We start from the raw sequence: 20,299 nt of genomic DNA, 5'->3' as shown, positions 1-20,299 counted from the left end.
ATTCAAGGTAATGCAGCGAACCCATGCTGGGACAATAATGAGAATACGCGGGCGGCGGGCCGATATTATTACCAAAAAACAATTGCAACCCTGCTCAAGAATCGTGAACACCAAGTCAACTAATTTGGTCGAATAATTTGAAAAATTATTAACTTATCAAATGAACCCGAAATTTATAGGGAAAATGATACACGAAAAGTACGCACTAAAAATGTTTAAGTGTTTACTGAGCCTTTAGTTTTAATACCAGAAACTGGTGAATGATGCGGTCAATTTGTAAGACGGAATATTCATAAGCGTTACAGCGTAAGCTTGTACATTTGCTCTACGCTATGCCACATGCCAAATATTTATGCGCTAAATACCGCTTATACACTTTACAGTAAGGTATCAGAGTTAGGGCAGTATTGTTTATAATGCTACAATTGTCGTATTGGTTTGGTGGTGGCATTAATCGTTGTACTGTTTGACATAAACATGAATTACAAGATTTTACAAATATATTAATATTCTACAGTCTTCTACATCTATTATAATTATGTATTGGCTGTTTAAGGACTCAACTCCTAAATATGTGTATTATATCAGCTTGTTAACGTAAATTCATACATGCAGTAAATCTTGGTTGGTATACTTGATACAAATAAACAATACAATAGTCGACTTATGACCGAACGACGACGGGCCAATGCTAATATATGCTAATACAGGATATACAAATATATAGTTAACATAGCAATTTGTAGGACTATAGTTTATATGAACTTATAGATGTATTGTTTACACGAACATCGACATGAATCTTTATCTGATCTAAGTAGATTTCTCATTTTGATAAACTGGACAACATCTGTATTGGGCTTTGCAGGAATCTCAAATCATTAAAATAAAATGCTATTTTGTAAAGTAAAAATACGAATTCGTATAAATGGCGCGAGCGAGCAGTAGAATCCAACAGAATTTTAAAAACATCCGCTGTCAAACATCCAGAAATTTTGCAATATTCCTTATTTACTGAAAAGGATATATTTTTCCTTTAAGTCAAATAATGCAAACCAATAAGAAATCAGTATTTGTCGCTCACCAGCCAATCGGAAAGCTTAAATTTGGCGAATGAATCAGACCCCCGCAAAGATTAAGCAAGCCAATGAGGAACCAGTATTAGCCCTTCACCAGCTAATCTGAAACGCTTAAATTGCGCAGACGAGTCAGACCTCTGCAGAGATGAGTCAAACTTCTTTTAAGCCAATCAAATGCCTAGAATCAACAGTCGATAAGGCAAAATTCAAGCAGGCTACCGCTATCATGACTCATTTGCCGAAAGCTCAAAAGTCAGTGACCACTAACTGAATGAAGCTTGAAACTCATAACTGGACTGTTGACTTATCGCATGACGCCAATTTTTCCGCTGACTGAAGTTTAAATATTTCGACCTGGATTGTTTGCCTTAGTCGCGTGACTCATTTGACAACCCGAGATCCGCCCCTGATTTAGCCTGCTAACGTTATACCTAAACACAAGGCTTTCGCATAAATTATTTTCAAAATTAATCGGTGTTACGGGCAACAGGTCGTCGGCACATCGCTGTCGTCTTTCAACCAAGCCTCGCTCCTCATCGGTAAAAACTATATGCAACTTCTTCATATCATAAATTTTAGTTTATAAAGTAAGAAGAAGGCCAAATGATCTAAAAAATAAAACCTATTTCCGAATAATCGTGTCATTTTGAAAATGCAAAATACAATTCGTAATACAATGCCTTTCGAAACAGTGTAAGTTTTCGATTTCATTTCTAAGTTAAGTCGTCTTCATAGATAACAAGACGCCTACTAGGCGTTATATGATCGCGTCGTTCACAGCGGCATTGTGTCGTAAATGTTCTTAATAATAAAAATGAACAATATACCGAACTATAGTCGCATGTTGAAAGCAGGAGAAACACACAACAGCCTATTTCGAAACTGCTTGAAATCCTTTAGTTTGTGTAATGAGTGTAAAGATAAAGATAGCACTTGCTAGCATTTTTATCGCTTTATTGATTCTACTTTACTGCTTTGAAGGTGAAACGAAATATGCCCAAAGTGAATACAACACGTGTATAAGTAGCAACTTACCTGTGCGCAGGTTCCCGATTAGGGTGATATGGCCTGCAGCTAGCGACGCTGGGGGTCGACCCGAGAGGAAAATAATAAAAAAAAACCAAGCCGAAACTATAGATCGCTGTCGCTACGCGACGCGATCAATAAATTGAGATTGGAATCCTGTGACACTAAACGGCGCAATGAGGTGCCTTTGTTGAACTGGCAATTACCTGAATTATGAGCGTCCAAGAACATACGATGTATTCAATGCGAGCAGGTTTTTCCTTCACTTTTGTGTTTTTCAAGCATCAGCGTCATGTCTACCGGTAATATTATACAATAGCTAAGTTGGGAATATTAAAGTGGAAGTCAAGCCCGTTCTGCGCATTGGCTCTGCCTATATATTGCCAAATTTCGCACGTTTCGAAATTTTTCTTAACATAAAATCTAGTTCAAATTCACGATACATTCAAAATGTTGGAAGGTTTTTATTGATAAAATCTTGAATGGTATTTATCATTTAGTGTATTTTGACAGGAACAGAAACGCATAACTCATACTTTCGGAACCTATTACGGGTACGATCTCCCAGGTCGATATTCGTTTTTAATTTAGATTTCCTAGCCAACACAGCCTTAAATCTGAAACCAAGTTACGGAGCTGCATGTACAAAGGAATTTATGAGGACGCGGGCGCGGACTACGTTTAAAGCTTTGTATTTAAAGCAGCACGAAACAAACCACATCACAAGAAAGATTTGCCGCATATTTTTATCTGCATATGCCTTATCTTGCATTTTGACAACCCACCTAACTGTTCTGTTTGGTATTTTATCGTTTTATAACTCGAGCCCCCTTACAATATAAATGTCTACTTTCTCCCTCGCCGCTCTGTCTACTAATAGAGAACTTAAGCAGCAACGTTTTTGACGACGGCAACGGCAAGCGGAAGTACGTTTCGAATCACGTTGCTCGACTTCTGTGGTCGCCTTCGACCTGCTGCGGCCGCGTAGAAAGGCAACTTTCGAATGTCAATTTGGAAATGGGATAGACAGAAGAACATGATTTGCTTTTGATGAAGGAGATGATAGTCAGTGGTATTGACGACATTCGATAGTTGTGGGAATTCGAAGATTTTTGAGGAAAAATCAAGTCGTGTTGTTTTCTACTTGAAACTCTGCTTTACATTCGGCTTTATTCATTTCGTTAAGACAGAATTGGTACATTTCGAAGGGAAACTCAGGATTCCTTGACTCGTAATCTTGGTAGATTAATAGAAATTCTTCCATTGTGATCTCACCTTCTTCGAAAAGCACGAGACAAAATTCTGAGGAGATTGACACCGATGCTTTATACATACATTCAAATGCAAGGTGATTAGTCCAAGCTCTTCTGCAGTTGACCCACTCAAGAGACAACCACCATTTTCTTGCGTAACATAAATTGTTGCCACCGTAATCTTGCGGTGCGGCGTGATTCCACAATGGTAGTAAATTTCCCATTCATTTTAACAGGGACCTTCGAATCAAATGCGTAAGCTTGTTTTGGACAATGTATAGTGTCCCAATTTCTCAAAAGTGTTTTGATCTATAATGTTTATGCTGGATCCAGTATCAAAAGTAAACTTTACGTTGCGATTATTAATCTTCAACCTTGTGCATGTAAGGATTTTGTGCTTTTGTATTGTGGACTGCATAACAATAATTGCTGGAGTCGCTTGAATCACTGTCGTTGTCCGCCGAATAGGTTTGTTCTCATGACGTCCTTGCCTTCGTCCACGACCTTGCCGCTGACCTCGCGCCACCGTGGGTGAAGAACGACACATTCTTGCAAAATGGTTTGGTCTTGAACATTTTCGGCACTCTACCCTTTGCTGGACATATTCCCGTGTTGTGTTTAAGATTTAAGATTTATTAAAAGAACCAATTTTGCAGTTAGAGACTGAATAACATTGGTTAACAAGATTATGCAAACTATTTAAGACTTTTTAAATTAAATATATTCCAGATTTTTGGTCTTTTTTATATCCACCAATAGGAAAATTTGAAACAAGATGTTCGTCGCGTGTTTACACGATCACATGTACATACATTAGGGCATGGATGAAATATAGACAGACGTAAATTTCTGGTATAAGTGTCCCAATGGCAATTCGGCAATCTTACTAGCTACTGTTTATTGCGTAATATTTTCATTAGGTCATATTGCTTTTGTGTCACATGATATGTCACCTGTTTCACACTAATGCCATGGAATTTGCGGTTTAAAAAACTTATCTTGTATTGATTACTTGTATCTGTAAACACATTGCAATTCATGTTTTGGTGAAATGTTAATTGTCGATAAACTATAACTAAAAAATAAACTATAGCACCAACTTAAAAAAATGTGGAATTTTTCAGAATGAACTGTATTGTTTATGTCTATTAATTTCAACCGCCCACGTTGTGATAAAATTTACTGCTAAATCATACAAGATTCGCTTTTTTGTATGCAGAAATCTATTTTAGTCGAACAAAAAACACTACAAAGCGAACTGATAATGACAAAACTGAAAGAATCTTAGTAAACGCGATATCGTTTTATTTCTTAACATTGAACTACGTATAAAATTCAATAGCGTAGGCAACCTGACAATTTACTCCTGCTTTGCTAACAATTATTTTGGTGTTCATTGAATGTGGAAACAATGAATTTCTAAAGAAATCAATTATCCTAAAGAGTTGAAATTTGCAAGGCAGAAAAGACCCCGTTTACAATATACCAGATTTACATGGTCACGACATCAGTTTAAGTTGTTTTACGGTATTTCTATCCCCAGAACATTTTTCATTTGGCAGATCAAGTTAAAGCAATCATGCTGTCATACTTTTGGGGATAAAAATCGGTCTGCCATGGCTAATTTTGATGTCGTGACGATGCGAATTCGAAATAGCATAAACAGGGCAAGTAAATGTCAGACTGGTACGCCCACTGCTATACTTAGCTATAGAGATTAAACATTAATGACGGAATCATGCAGAAGCCAAATACCAAGGCCTGGTATAGTCCTTAAATACAGTTCCTACTTTACTTTAATATGCAATCAGTAACTCGAATATATAATCTTAATAAAGCCTTCCTTCCGTCAAACTGTTTAACTATTACCACGGCTAGTACTTCGGGGGTTGGGATCCTGGAAAGTGTAGGGGTTGAGGCGGAGGGAACTGGTTGGGTTGCGAGGATGGAAAGTTTCCTCCCTGGTTGTAGTAAGGAGGAGGGGGAGCATTGTAGACTGGGGGTGGTGGAGCGCTGGTTTGAAATTGGGTATTCTCAACAGCAACAATAGCAACTGTGTTCTGGAGAGCCCGTTGTCTCACGACCCGTCAACGTTGGGATGAGCCACGGAAACAACAATATGCGGGAATCCCGCCAAACACGATAATGAACAGTATCACACCTACCACGATCACTGGGACAACCCAGGATGCAGTTGTAGAGGAATAAGAAGATCTCTTACATTTGCTGGAATGACATCTCTCCCCAGGCCTTCCACAATCACTGTCGTAGGAGCATGTTTCACCAACACAGGTTTTTCGACAAACGTTAACGTAGAATCCTCGTCATCTGTTAACTATTACCACGACTAGTATTGCGGGGGTTGAGGTTCCTGAAAGAGTAGGGGTTCAGACGGAGGAAACTGGCTGGGTTGTGGGGACGGAAAGTCTCCTTCCTGGATGTAATAAGGAGGAGGGGGAGTATTGCAGACTGGCGGTGGTGGAGCGCTGGTATGACCTTCAACGGCAACAAAAGCAATTGCGTTCTGGGGAGCAGGTTGTCTCACGACCCGTCCACGTTGGGATGAGCCACGGAAACAACGATATCGATATATGATAATACCGCCAAATACGGCAAAGAACAGTATCACGCCTACCACGATCGCTGTAACAACCCAGGATGCAGTTGTAGAGGAATAAGTTCTCTTACATTTGTTGGAATGACATCTCTCCCCAGGCCCACCACAATCACTGTCCAAGAAGCATGTCTCCCCAACACAACTTTTTCGACAAATGCTAGAAAAGTAGCTTCTTCGCTTACAACAATACTCCGAACTGGAGCATCCAGAATCCGATGAACATCGCGTACAACCTGAGGTGACGCATTTGCTATTAAGACAACATTTATCACCACTACAATCACCGTCTGTAGAACACTCGACACATTTTTTGCTACTCGAATTACAACTCTCTCCAGGCCCTCCACAATCACTGTCGTAGGAGCATGTTTTCCCAACACAGCTTTTTCGACAAACGTTAACGTCGAAGATTCCTCGCTTACAACAATATTCCGAACTAGAGCATCCAGAATTCGATGAACACGGCGTACAGCCAGAGGTGACGCATTTGTTTTTAAGACAACATTCACTCCCACTACAATCACCGTCTGTAGAACATTTGACACATTTTTTGCTACTCGAATCACAACTCTCTCCAGGTCCTCCACAATCACTGTCGTACGAGCATTTTTCACCAACACAGCTTTTTCGACAAACGCTAGAATAGTAGCTTCCTCGCTTACAACAATATTCCGAACTAGAGCATCCAGAATTCGATGAACACCGCGTGCAGCCTGAGGTGACGCATGTGCTATTAAGACAACATTTATCACCGCTACAATCACCGTCTGTAGAACACTCGACACATTTTTTGCTTCTCGAATCACAACTCTCTCCAGGCCCTCCACAATCACTGTCGTACGAGCATTTTTCCCCAACACAGCTGCTTTGACAAACATTAGTGTAGCTTCCTCGCTTACAACAATACGTCGAACCGGAGCATCCAGAATTCGATGAACACGAGGTAGACAAGGCACATTTTTTGTTCCAGTTACAATACTCTGAAAAACCACCGCAGTCTAAACTGGAATGGCATGTCTCCCCAACGCAGCTTCGTCTGCAAACATGTTTATCGTAAGAATATCGCTGTTTACAACAATACTCTGAGAAACCGCAGTTTGAATTAGAGTAACAATTGCTACAGCCTGACGTGGTACACTTGTTTGATTTACAGCATTCGTTTTTTCCTCCGCAATCACCATCTGTTGTGCAATAGCGACCGACGCATGAACTAATTCCGTATCTGCATTTTCTACTAGTATATCCATATTGATAGGCATATCCTTTACAGCAAACTTTGTTGCTGTAATAGCTGCTCACACAATCAGAATTTGAATTGCACGTGTTTTGGCCTAAAACCAGGCCAAACTGTCCCATCAACATCGCATTCAAAAGGAAAAGAAAAGTCATAGAGACGAACGACATCTTGTCTGTTAAAAAACTCCTCGTTACTTGGCAACTTAATCAAGAATTAATAAAATATCTATCATTTTCTTGGAAGGGGGAATACGTGGAATTCAAAGTGACGCAGCGATAACCCATGCTGGGACAATAATGAGTATACTGCTCAATAGGCTCTGCTCAATAGTCGCAAACATTAAGTCAACTTGAACCACCGCTCTAATTTGATCGCGCGAACAACGCCAACACAGTCCTGGAAGTCTGTCATTAGTCATTCGTAATGGACATGTCAAGCAGGCAACATGCTGTCACAGAGATGCATGTATAAAGGAAATTATTACAATGATATAACAAACAACGGGTAGAGACTATATGTTGAAAGCTTTGTATTCCAATTGCTATAAGACGAACCACAGCACAAAAAAGGGTAAAAGACTAAGAGTGAACTTAGGCTGTGGTGACCTTGACTAAGAGCAAGAACTTTGTAAACAATGGATTAATTTACAAGAGATTTCGCATAAATTATTTTCAAAATTATTTGGTGCGTTTGCTACCAGCTACACGTCGTCGGCACATCGCTGATTCGCTGTCGCATTTGAATCAAGCCTTGCTCCTCACCGGTAAAAACTATATGCAACTTCTTCATATTATAAATTTTAGTTTCTAAAGTGAGAAGAAGGCCAAATGATCTTAAAAATAAAATCTATTTCCGAATAAACGTGTCATTTTGAAAATGCAAGTACAATTCGTAATACGATGCCTTTCGAAACAGTGTAAGTTTTCGATTTCATTTCTAAGTTAAGTCGTCTTCATAGATAATAAATTGAGATTGTAATCCTCTGACACTAAACGGCGCAATGAGGTGCCTTTGTTAAACTGGTAATTACTTAAATTATGAGCGTCCTAGAACATACAGGCGCCTCTAATATGTAAATTTGTAAAGAAATGTAAAATGTCGTAAAGTTTGTATTCAATGCGAGCAGATTTTCCTTCACTTTTGTGTTTTTCAAGCATTAGCGTCAGGTCTACCAGTAATACTAGGTTACCTACAGATAGTGAATGCTGCCTTTATTGCATCTTGTATATCTGCAAACACGCGCTTGCGCAAGCCTAGTCATGCAGGATTGAATTGTAGAAAGAAGTACTTACCTGGGTACTCGCCAAATCGGGTTGGACAACAGCCTTGGAGAATGAAGTATTCACTATTCATCGTTTATGAGGAATTTTATGTAAATTGTTCTCTTTGTTTGGGCCTAAGTTTTTGCTGAATAGATTAAATGAACAAAGATGAAGCATGTGCAAGTTCGCCAGCTGTTTTATTTTGAATGCACGTGGTCATAATAGTAGGTTGTTGTGTCACTGAAATCTAGTTAACGTAGTTGTGAACTCTTCACATGAGACTTGAAAACTTGGCTAATTGTTTGGCAGTAAGTTGGGAATATTAAAGTGGAAGTCAAGCCCGTTTTGCGCATTGGCTCTGCCTATATATATATATATATTGCCCAGTTTCGCATGTTTCGAAATTTTTTTTAACACAAAATCTAGCTCAAATTCACGATACATTCAAAATCTTGGAAGGTTTTTGTTGATAAAATTTTGGAAAGTATTTATATTCAGTTTATTTTGACAGGGCCAGAAACGCATATAACTCATACTTTCGGAACCTATCATACGCAGGTACGATCTCCCAAAGGCAAGAGGTTTAAGGTGCATGGGCTGCCTCTTATCTAGATTTACCAGGGTCGATATTCATTTTTAATTTAGATTTCCTAGCCAACACAGCCTTAGATTTGAAACCAAATAGTATCAGCAGGAAATATGTCAAGCATGCAGGAAATAGGTACACAGCTGCATGTCTAAAGGAATTTATGAGGACGGGCGCAGACTACGTTTAAAGCTTTGTCTTTAAAGTTACACGAGGCAAACCACAGTACAAGAAAGATTTGCCGCATATTTTTATCTGCTATTCTATTTGCATATGCCTTATCTCGCATTTGACAACCATCTAACTGTTATGTTTGGTATTTTATCGTTTTATAACTCGAATCCGCTTACAATATAAATGTTTACTTTCTTCCTCGCCGCTTTGCCTACTAATGCCTCGCCCGAGGCCCACCGGAAATGACGTAACACTACATCTCCCATTTTTCCAACAAAACAACTAAATGTCAAATGTTTAATCTGAACGAATATCCAATAGTTTACTCTTATTGTTTGAGTGTTTATTTTAAAGTCTAAACCCCGCGAGTTTACTGGGTGCCCATAAAGATTTGTCTGCCGTGTATATTTCGTGTGGAACCTCTAGGCTCTTGTTGTTCTTGCTGATGTTGTTCCTGTACTTTGTCTCCATCACCTTCCAGTCTTCTGTTAAGGACATCCTCGTCACTCTCTTCCTCTCTGGCTACTTGCTGCGCTATCTTCTTGAAGAACGATACATTTCACGTGATAGAGTGCTGTTGGTTTCTCGCAATTACTTTTGACCCTTTGATCGCAATAATTTGATATGGTGTAGACCTAAAATTGGTTGAAAAATTATTCGTTTTCTCCTGCCGCACAAGAACACGATCTTCAACTAGTAGTTTACTTGACCGCGCACGCCTTTTTTGTCGTTGTGCTTGGCTTCTCTATGCCGATTGATAACCTTGCTGTTGTGGGGAAGTGTGGGCAATTTTTTATGAATTTCTCGGTTTTACAGCAACTGAGCAGGTGGTACCTTTGTGGTCGAATGCGATGTAGGACGATACGCCAACAAGAAATTGAAGAGCTCTTGTTTCCAAGGTCGTCCTTCAAGGTTTGCTATTCGAATAGCCTTGCCGAGTGGCTTTATAAAAGCTTCAACTTCAGCATTACCTTGAGGCCAAAGGAGGGTGGATGTAGTATGCTGAATTCTGATATTAGAAAGGGGGGCCATTGTTTGAGACAACCTGCGAAGGAACGCCTTGCGGGCCAAAAATTGCATCGAGGTTTGTGGTTACACTTTTAGCTGAGATCGAACAACACTTTAAATTCCGGAAATCGAGAGTAGCAATCGAGGACTACTAGAATATACTGTCCGGTCGGTAGTGGTCCATAGAAATTGACTTTGAGTTTGTCCCAGGCTTTGCTTGGTAGCGGGGTGAAGCGCAGAAGTTCCGGTTGGTTAACCCCGTGGCTTGGCAAGGAAGGCACTTTTCTAGTTCTGACTCCTTTGTTTATTTTTTTGAAACATAACGTGTTCTCGTATTAACGCCTTCGTCCGGGTCTGCCCTTAATGTCCTTCATGGGCCAGCTGGATGACATGTTGTATTAATGATGTTGGTAATACGATTCTGGTGTCCTGAAGCACCACATCATTAGTGTAGTCAATAGCTAATTCATCTTTGATGGGTTTGAACTGTTTCAGTTCGCTGTTGAACCACTGTCCTGTCTGGATTGCGCTCGTACAGAACTAAGTGTTGTATCTTTTCTACTAATGCTTCGCCCGAGGCTCACCATAAGTGACGTGACACTACACTAACTTCACTTTTCGTACTTCCCTAAAACCACCGACCGGCACAAAAAAGCGACCGAAAGACTCTGAAAGCCACCGCCGGGATGATTGTATTCTACGAATGCAATTCAGGGGCATCTCGCTTCATAAAATACTAATGCAGATGCCGTAGTTTGGACTGGCGTAAAAATGTCAATGGCTATGTTAGAAATGAGCTGATATGATCTATATCAACTTTCATTATAAATAATGTATTTAAGCAGATAACATTGAACCGTTGTCTGTTCAGTTATGGAATACACGGATGACATTATTAATTTTGTGATAAGAACAAAACAAAGTGGCCACGAACCGCCGGGTCGAGTCCGAAATTAAACAGGCAAATAGTTTCCCTAACACTTGGAAAATTGTCAAAGTAGAAATTTTGCAGATATCACGCGTACATGATCTATACGTTTGTCGAAATGCTATTGGCTAGCTTAAGACACGTGGTAAAATGTGATTGGCTGACAAAATAAAACAAGGGATGACTGATTAAATTCGTTAAAATTATCTGTGAGGTCATCCGGTGCGTTATATAATGACTGACACAGCAAATATGACTATCAGCTCTGCATGGCTATATAATTTACAATAACACGAATTGCTGTTTCAAGAGGTTTCGGTGACTTGAAACTATAACCGTTTCTAACAGATTAGAAAATCAAAAACCTAACCTTGAATAACAAAATACTATTTGTAAAGGGGAGATTATAAGTGCATTTAAGTTACATCTACCTTTTTCTGAAATATTTACTTGAATTACGTTACCTATTTTTTCATTTTAGACTATAAAATACAACAGCTATGCATGGCTTAAATATAGGAATGTGGTACTGGTTGGTGACGTGCATTCTGAATTCTGATCTATTTAATCAGGACGGTATGACTTCATACACAGGGAAAAAGCAACAAGACGTCTCAAGACTGTTCAGCTACAGTGTTATGAATGATCGGAACCAGCCCACTAGAGTGACGGAAGACAAACACAAACACTCATTGATCTGGTCATAGCAAGTAAACCTGACCTCGTTGACATTGAGGGCAGCACAAAGGTGTTAGAGCTCGGAATTTCTGATCACAGACTAGTACACGTGCATTTAAGCACTAAGACCAAGAAACTGCCACCAAAGGTGATCAGCACTCGATCGTTTAAAAACTTTGATTCTGAATCATTCGCAAAGGACATAGAAAATGGTCCATGGTCGTTTGTAGGGTGTTTGACGATCAAGACGACTGTTTCTGGGCATGGACACAACTTTTCATTGAGGTCTGCTATTTGCACGCGCCTTAGAGAAATAAAAATCAGGAGACATGCAGTCATTACCTTCGATCACACCTAACATAATGCATCTAATGAATAAACGTTTCAAGATCCTGAAGAAAGCGCAAACAAAAAAAAACCAAGTTTGTGGGCCGAGTACCGCGCTTTATTTCATTTCTGTCAGTTTGTAATCTAGAGACTTTAAATAACGTCATGCGAGCAGTTTATCAAGCAATCAGAGACAATGCATGAGATGTGATACTTAAAAGGTTTTATGGATAACAAGACGCCTGTTCTAGATACCTTGCGAACCTAAATGTTGTTCGATGGCGACATTCAGAAGCACATCTTACTTTAAAAAGTATAGAAGTTAATTCAATTGTTTAAAAATGTAAATAAACCGCATGATACGTTCACTTTGTCTTACACTTTGGAATTCGTGCTTATATTAAATCTTCAATCCTGTGCAAATTAACTGCGACGTGTCAACGTATCATGCATGGAACCGGCTGTTTAAGGAGAACGTTTTATAAATTCTCAGAAATAGATAAACTACAATGGGCAAAATGTGGAAAATGTGACACTTTGCAATGCCACTAAAGATGAACATCTTATATAGTTCTAATCTCATAATCGCAAGATCCTAATACGATTATTACTCGTCTCACGGATGAAAACGAGTGCCACATATATTTTTAATATTCACTAATCGCAAAAAATTGAAACTCTGCAGACGTTCGTTCGCGTGTTTACACGATCACATACACCAGAACATAGAAATATGGACAGATGTCTGTCTCAGGTGTAAAAGTGTCCCAATGGCAAGGCAGACATCTTTCCAGCTACTGTTTATTGCGTGATATTTTTATACGTCATTGCTTTTATGCACTATGACATGTGACCTATTTCACTAATGACCTATTTCACTATTTGAAAATAAATTAATTCATTTATATAAAAATTGCTACTAAATTGTCAAAAAATTGCTACTAAAACCAGTAAAACGGCAGAAATGATAAGGAATCCAAACTCAGTCATCCTCAGTCTACCAAGTGTGATGACATTTTAGGAAAATTCGAGGACACGAAAACAATTTGCACCTATTCTGCGCGAGAGTAAGAACAAGATACGACAATACAATGTCCATGTATACAGCTATTAAATTCGAAAAGGCTTGCCCAACGAAAATTATGACAAAAGACATCCAGCGCGCATTGGATCATAGAATCAACCTATCCAGACTGTATAACTCGGATTTCTTCGAAATTGGAATTCTTGCACCAAACAATAGACTCGTAAAACTACATTAGGCAGGAGAAAGAATTCACACTGGGTACATTGATAATACGGTAAACATTTTACGAGATCTAATTTATTTGTTACATATGTAAATATATTGTAATTCACCTTTTTCGTGAAATGCTATTCGACGAGAAACTATACCATTATCCCGGAACAAAAACGCTACAAAGCGAACTATTAAGAGAATATTTTAGTTGACACGTAGTATTTACCCCTTAATATTCAACTGCATAACATTAACCTATAAATTATAGATATTAATGACGAAATCTAACGCCGTAAAAGCCTGGTCCAGTCGCTATAGTTCCTTTAAATCAGTATGCAATCAGTTACTCGCACATATCGGTCATCACCACGGCTAGTACTGCGGGGATTGAGGACGGGAAAACTGGTTGGGTTGTGGGGAGGGAAAGTCTCCTCCCTGATTGTAATAAGGAGGAGGGGGAGCATTGCAGACTGGGGGTGGTGGTGGAGCGCTGGTGTGGGATTGAGTTTTTTCAACGGCAACAATAGCAATTGCATTCTGGGGAGCCCGTTGTCTCACGACCCGTCCACGTTGGGATGAGCCACGGAAACAACGATATGCGGGGATGCCGCCAAATACGGCAAAGAACAGTATCACACCTACCACAATCACTGGGACAACCCAGGATGCAGTTGTTGTTGACGATTTCTTACATTTGTTGGAACGACAACTCTCCCTAGGCCCTCCGCAATCACTGTCGTAGGAGCACGTCTCCCCAACACAATTTTTTCGACAAACGTTAACGTAGTCTCCTCGTTTACAACAATACTCCGAACTGGAGCATCCAGAATTCGATGAACACGGCGTGCAGCCTGAGGTGACGCATTTGTAATTAAGACAACATTCACTCCCGCTACAATCACCATCTGTAAAACAGGAGGTAGGCAGGGCACATTTTTTGCTACTGGAATCACAACTCTCTCCAGGACCTCTGCAATCACTGTCGTAAGAGCATTTTTCTCCAACACAATTTTTTCTACAAACGTTAGAGTAGAAGACTCCTCGCCTGCAACAATACTCCGAACTAGAGCATCCAAAATTCGAAAAACACGGCGTGCAACCTGAGGTGACGCATTTGTTATAAAGACAACATTCACTCCCAATACAATCACCGTCTGTAGAACACTCGACACATTTTTTATTAAAGTCACAATACTCTGACGAACCCCCGCAGTCTGAACTGGAATTGCATGTCTCCCCAACGCAGCTTCGTCTGCAAACATGTTTATCGTAAGAATATCGCTGTTTACAACAATACTCTGAGAAACCGCAGTTGGAATTAGAGTAACAATTGCTACAGCCTGACGTGGTACACTTGTTTGACTTACAGCATTCGTTTTTTCCTCCGCAATCACCGTCTGTTGTACAATAGCGACCGACGCATAAACTACTTCCGTAGTAGCATTTTCTACTAGTATATCCATATCCTTTATAGGCGTATCCTTTACAGCAAACTTTGTTGCTGTAATAGCTGCTCACACAATCAGAATTTGAAGTGCACGTGCTTTGGCCTGAAACCAGGCCAAACTTTCCCATCAATATCGCATTTAAAAGGAAAAGCAAAGTCATATAGACGAACGACATCTTGGCTGTCAATAATGAAACCAAAAATTCATCGTTACTAGACAACTTGATCCATGCATCATTAAGTACAAAGCCTATCACTTTTCAAAAAAGTGATACGATAATCCATGCTAGTAGAATTACTATTTTCGTGCCTTTTTTTTATTTAGCGACTTTTCTCCTTGCGACTTCCGCGATATCATAACAAAAAAATGTTTAATAGGGAAATTGGGAAATGAGCGACGGACTTAATTTAATCGCGCAAGCTTAGCCTACACAGCCCTAGAACAATTAGTAGTAGACATGTCAAGCAGGAAACAGTCATAGAGCTGCATGTATATAATGGGAAACTTAAGATGACACAACAATCAATAGGTACGGACTACGTTTAAACCTTTGTACTCGAAGTCTTTGAAGAGACAAACCACAAGAAGCGTATTTCTACGAGTATATAAACCACTAAACTTACATCGTAGCGACCTTGACAAGACGACATAATAACCGTATTTTTTGTTTTATAAGGGAAGATTGAGGAACATTGCAACGAAACTGATTACTCGGCGTTAATGGAAAACAAGTTTGTAAGCAAGGGATTGAGGATGCCAAGGTTAAACTCGCAAAGCACAAGGCTTTCCTGCGGTATCACGTGTGCAATTATGTCTCGAACAATAATCCTCTTCAATGTCAATACACTTAGTTTATATATATCAGGTTACGTCATTAGTTAATATTAGTAATAAGTAATGAGTTACCGTTTCGTGTTTACATACATTTGGATGTTTTTGTACGACCTGTCGTATTGCCTTTTCTTTGATCGATGGAAACGTTGGTGGTTTTTGCGATGGTTTTGTGGTCTGTACTACATGGTCTGTAAGAGACGACCACCGTTTTCTTGCGTAACATAAATTGTTGCCACCGTAATCTTGCGCCGTGATTCCACAATGGTATATATAGTAAATTTCCCATTCATTTTAACAGGGACCTTCGAATTAAATGCGTAAGCTTGTTTTGGACAATGTATAGTGTCCCAATTTCTCCAAAGTGTTTTGATCTATTATTATGTTTATGCTGGAATCAGTATCAATAGTAAACTTTGTGTAAGGATTTTGTGCCTTTGTGTTGCATAACAATAATTGCTGGATTCGCTTGAATCACTGTCGTTGTCCGCCGAATAGGTTTGTTCTCATGACGTCCTCGCCTTCGTCCACGATCTTGCCGGCGCCATTGTGGGTGTAGAACGACAAATTCTTGCAAGATGGTTTAGTTTTGAACATTTTCGGCACTCTTTGCTCTTTGCAGGACATATTCCCGTGCCGTGTGGCTATTCACCCCCAGAATGTTTGAAAACCCCTTTCTGCGTTGTCTTTTCACCAGAAATATTGCAAACAGCATCTACAACAGCGTCATCGTTCATAACGGTTTCATTGTTTCTTGTACTTTCCACAATTTCTGCAGCTTGTTGACAACTTCGTTCGAATTGTTGGCCTAGGACTAGCACGTCTTTCAATGTTAACTTGGGATCGCGTAAAACTTGCTTTCGGAGTCGATTTGAGCGACCGCACACAACAATCTGAACCAGTATTTCAAAGTCTGCATCCGGGGCGATTATAAGTGCATTTAAGTTGCATTTACCTTTTCTGAAATATTTACTTGAATTACGTTACCTATATAATTATTTATTCATTTTAGACTGTACAATATAACCGCAATGCATGGCTTAAATATAGGAATATGGTACTGGTGGGAGACGTAGATTCTGAATTCTGATCTATTTAGTCAGGACGGTATGACTTCGTACACTGGGAAAAACCTACAAGACGTCTGAAGACTGTTCAGCTACAGTGTTATGAATGATCGGAAGCAACCCACTAGAGTGACGGAAGACAAGCACAAACACTCATTCATCTGGTCATAGCGAGCTTGGATCACACCTAACATAATGCATCTAATGAATAAACGTTTCAAGATCCTGAAGAAAGCGAAAACAAAAAAAGATCAGAGTTTATGGGCCGAGTACCGCGCTTTATTTGATTTGTGTCAGTTTATAATCTATAGAGGCTTTAAATAACATCATGCGAGCAGTTTATCAAGCAATCAGAGACAATGCATGGGATGTGATACTTAAAAGGTTTTATGGATAATAAATATAGATGTAGATTATGCATTAAATTATGCTATACTGTATTTTTACACGTACTATCAACGCAGTCACGCAGCAACTGTAGTGATCCCATTAAAAGGATGCAAACTATTTCACACTTTTGAAAATGACATAAATTTTCGCGACGATTGCGACTAAATGAGAAGGAGATCATGCATGGAATCGGCTGTTTAAGGACGTTTTATAAATTCTCAGAAATAGATAAACTACAATGGAGAAAATGTGGAAAATGTGACACTTTGCAATGCCACTTAAGATGAACACCTTATATAGTTGTAATCTCATAATCGCAAGATCCTAATACGATTACTAATCGTCTTACGGATGAAAACGAGTGCCACATATTTTTTTTTATTCACTAATCGCAAAATTTGAAACTCTGCAGACGTTCGTTCGCGTGTTTACACGATCACATACACCAGAACATAGATGAAATATGGACAGATGTCAGTCTCAGGTGTAAAAGTGTCTCAATGGCAATGCGGACATCTTTCCAGCATGTGACCTATTTCACTAATGACCTATTTCACTATTTGAAAATAAATTAATTCATTTATATAAAAATTGCTACTAAACTGTCAAAAAATTGCTACTAAAACCAGTAAAACGGCAGAAATGATAAGGAATCCAAGCTCAGTCATCCTCAGTCTACCAAGTGTGATGACATTTTAGGAAAATTCGAGGACACAAAAACAATTTGCACCTATTCTGCGCGAGAGTAAGAACAAGATACGACAATACAATTATAATAAATTCGGATACAGCTAATAAATTCGAAAAGGCTTGCCCAAGGAAAATAATGACACAAGACATCCAGCGCGCATTGGATCATAGAATCAACCTATCCAGACTGTATAATTCGAAATTCTTGCACCAAGCAATACTGCCAATAGACTCGTAAAAATGCACTAGGCAGAGAAATGCGAAGGAAGAAGAATTCACACTGGATACATTGATAATACGGTAAACATTTTACGAGATCTAATTTATCTATTACATATGTAAATATATTGTAATTCACTTTTTTCGTGAAATACTATTCGTCGGGAAACTATACTATTATACTGGAACAAAAACACTACAAAGCGAACTATTAAGAGAATATTTTAGTTGACACGATAGTATTTACCCCTTAATATTGAACTACATAATATTATCCTATAAATTATAGTTATTAACGGACGAAATTCAAGGCCGTAAAAGCCTGGTCTAGTCACTATAGTTCCTTTAAATCAGTATGCAATCAGTTACTCGTATATATCGGCCATTACCACGGCTAGTACAGCGGGGGTTGACGTTCCGGGAAATGTAGGGGTTGAGGCGGGGGAAACTGGTTGGGTTGTGCGGAAGGAAAGTCTCCTCCCCGATTGTAATAAGGAGGAGGGGGAGCATTGCAGTCTGCGGGTTGTGGAGCGCTGGTGTGAACTTGAGTTTTTTCAATGGCAACAATAGCAATTGCGTTCTGGGCAGGCCGTGGTCTCACGACCCGTCCACGTTGGGATGAGCCACGGTAACAACGATATGCGGGAATTCCGCCAAACACGATTATGAACAGTATCACACATACCACGATCACCGGGACAACCCAGGATGCCGTTGTAGAGGAATAAGAAGATCTCTTACATTTGCTGGAATGACATCTTTCTCCCGGCCCTCCACAATCACTGTCGTAGGAGCATGTTTCCCCAACACAATTTTTTCGACAAACGTTAACGTAGCTTCTTCGCTTACAACAATACTCCGAACTGGAGCATTCAGAATTCGATGAACACCGCGTGCAGTTTGAGGTGACGCATTTGCTATTAAGGCAACATTCACTCCCACTACAATCACCGTCTGTAGAACAGGAGGTGGGCACGACACATTTTTTGCTACTCGAATCACAACTCTCACCAGGCCCTCCACAATCACTGTCGTAAGAGCACGTCTCCCCAACACAATTTTTTCGACAAACGTTAGCGTAGATTCTTCGCTTACAACAATACTCCAAACTGGAGCATCCAGAATTCGATGAACACCGCGTACAGCCTGAGGTGACGCATTTGTTATAAAGACAACATTCACTCCCACTACAATCACCGTCCGTAGAACACTCCACACATTTGTTATTGATGTTACAATACTCTGACGAACCACCGCAGTCTGAACTGGAATGGCATGACTCCCCAACGCAGCTTCGTCTGCAAACATATGTTTGGTCAAGATATTGCTGTTTACAACAATACTCGAATAAACCGCAGTAGGAATTAGAGTAACAATTGCTACAGCCTGATTTGGTACACGTGTTTGATATACAGCATTCCTCTTTCCCTCCGCAATCACCGTCTGATGTGCAATAGCGACCAACGCATGAGCTACTTCCGTGGTAGCAGTTTCTACCACTGCTAGAACCATATCCTCTACAACAAACGATGTTGCTGTAATAGCTTCCGCAATCAGAATTTGAATCGCATGTGTTTTGGCCTAAAACGCGGCCAAACTTTCCCATCAATATCGCATTTAAAAGGAAAAGCAAAGTCATATAGACGAACGATATCTTGGCTGTCAATAATAAAACAAAAAATTTCTCGTTACTAGGCATTTGATCCATGCAGCATTAAGTACAAGCCTATCACTTTTCAGGAAGGGCGGAAGTAAAAAAATGCAACGATAATCCATGTTTGTTTTTTTGAATTATTTGTTTTATTCAGCGACTTCTGCCTTTGCGACTTCCGCACTTGCGACTTGCGCAATATAAGATTGAGGAACGTTGTAACGAAACTGACTAATTCGTTATATTTGTTGGAAAACAAGTTTGTTTGTGAAAATAAAGGTAAACTCGCTAAGCACAAGACTTTCCTGTACACACATCATCCGGGATATATTTGAAATAACCGAATACGGTAGTCGCTTGTCATGCAACTTCTTAGGCCCAGTTCATACGTCGCATTTTGGTCGCGTCGAGCGCAATTCAAACAATACATAATGAGATAGTAAACCTCATTTAGCTTCATTATCGTCGCATTATCTATTGTTTGAATTGCATGCGACCAACATACGACGTATGAACTAGGCTTAAACTCGCAAATATTGAGAAAGTGTCCAACCGAGAAGTGAAGCAAAACATGATGTATATTAATAG

The 20,299-nt window shown here is 39.5% G+C and overlaps 4 protein-coding genes across 4 annotated transcripts in view; all 4 read right to left on the bottom strand.

Moving 5' to 3' along the window:
• The window catches only part of LOC114520778 (small subunit processome component 20 homolog), a 121,104-nt gene that overhangs the window by 53,901 nt on the left and 46,904 nt on the right, over positions 1-20,299 (bottom strand). The gene's annotated exons all lie outside the window — the stretch shown is intronic.
• Positions 4,460-7,626, bottom strand: LOC114520780 (keratin-associated protein 10-7-like). The gene has a single exon (XM_028541114.1). The coding sequence runs from the start codon at positions 7,377-7,379 to the stop codon at positions 5,706-5,708; it is 1,674 nt and encodes a 557-aa protein (XP_028396915.1). The 5' UTR covers positions 7,380-7,626; the 3' UTR covers positions 4,460-5,705.
• LOC114520782 (keratin-associated protein 5-4-like) lies at positions 12,572-19,736 on the bottom strand. Its single transcript, XM_028541116.1, has 2 exons — positions 17,684-19,736; positions 12,572-13,029 (listed from the first exon to the last, which is right to left on the bottom strand). The coding sequence occupies exon 1, from the start codon at positions 19,697-19,699 to the stop codon at positions 18,455-18,457; it is 1,245 nt and encodes a 414-aa protein (XP_028396917.1). The 5' UTR covers positions 19,700-19,736; the 3' UTR covers positions 12,572-13,029; positions 17,684-18,454.
• Positions 13,486-15,028, bottom strand: LOC114520783 (keratin-associated protein 5-3-like). The gene has a single exon (XM_028541117.1). It carries the CDS (start codon positions 15,021-15,023, stop codon positions 13,788-13,790), a length of 1,236 nt encoding a protein of 411 aa, XP_028396918.1. The 5' UTR covers positions 15,024-15,028; the 3' UTR covers positions 13,486-13,787.

Source organism: Dendronephthya gigantea, unplaced genomic scaffold (genome assembly GCF_004324835.1).
Source record: "Dendronephthya gigantea isolate DGI-Jeju-01 unplaced genomic scaffold, DenGig_1.0 000018F, whole genome shotgun sequence".
Taxonomy (NCBI): domain Eukaryota; kingdom Metazoa; phylum Cnidaria; class Anthozoa; order Malacalcyonacea; family Nephtheidae; genus Dendronephthya; species Dendronephthya gigantea.
The sequence above is the reverse complement of the archived record's forward strand: the minus strand, read 5'-3'. Positions and strand labels throughout refer to the sequence as shown.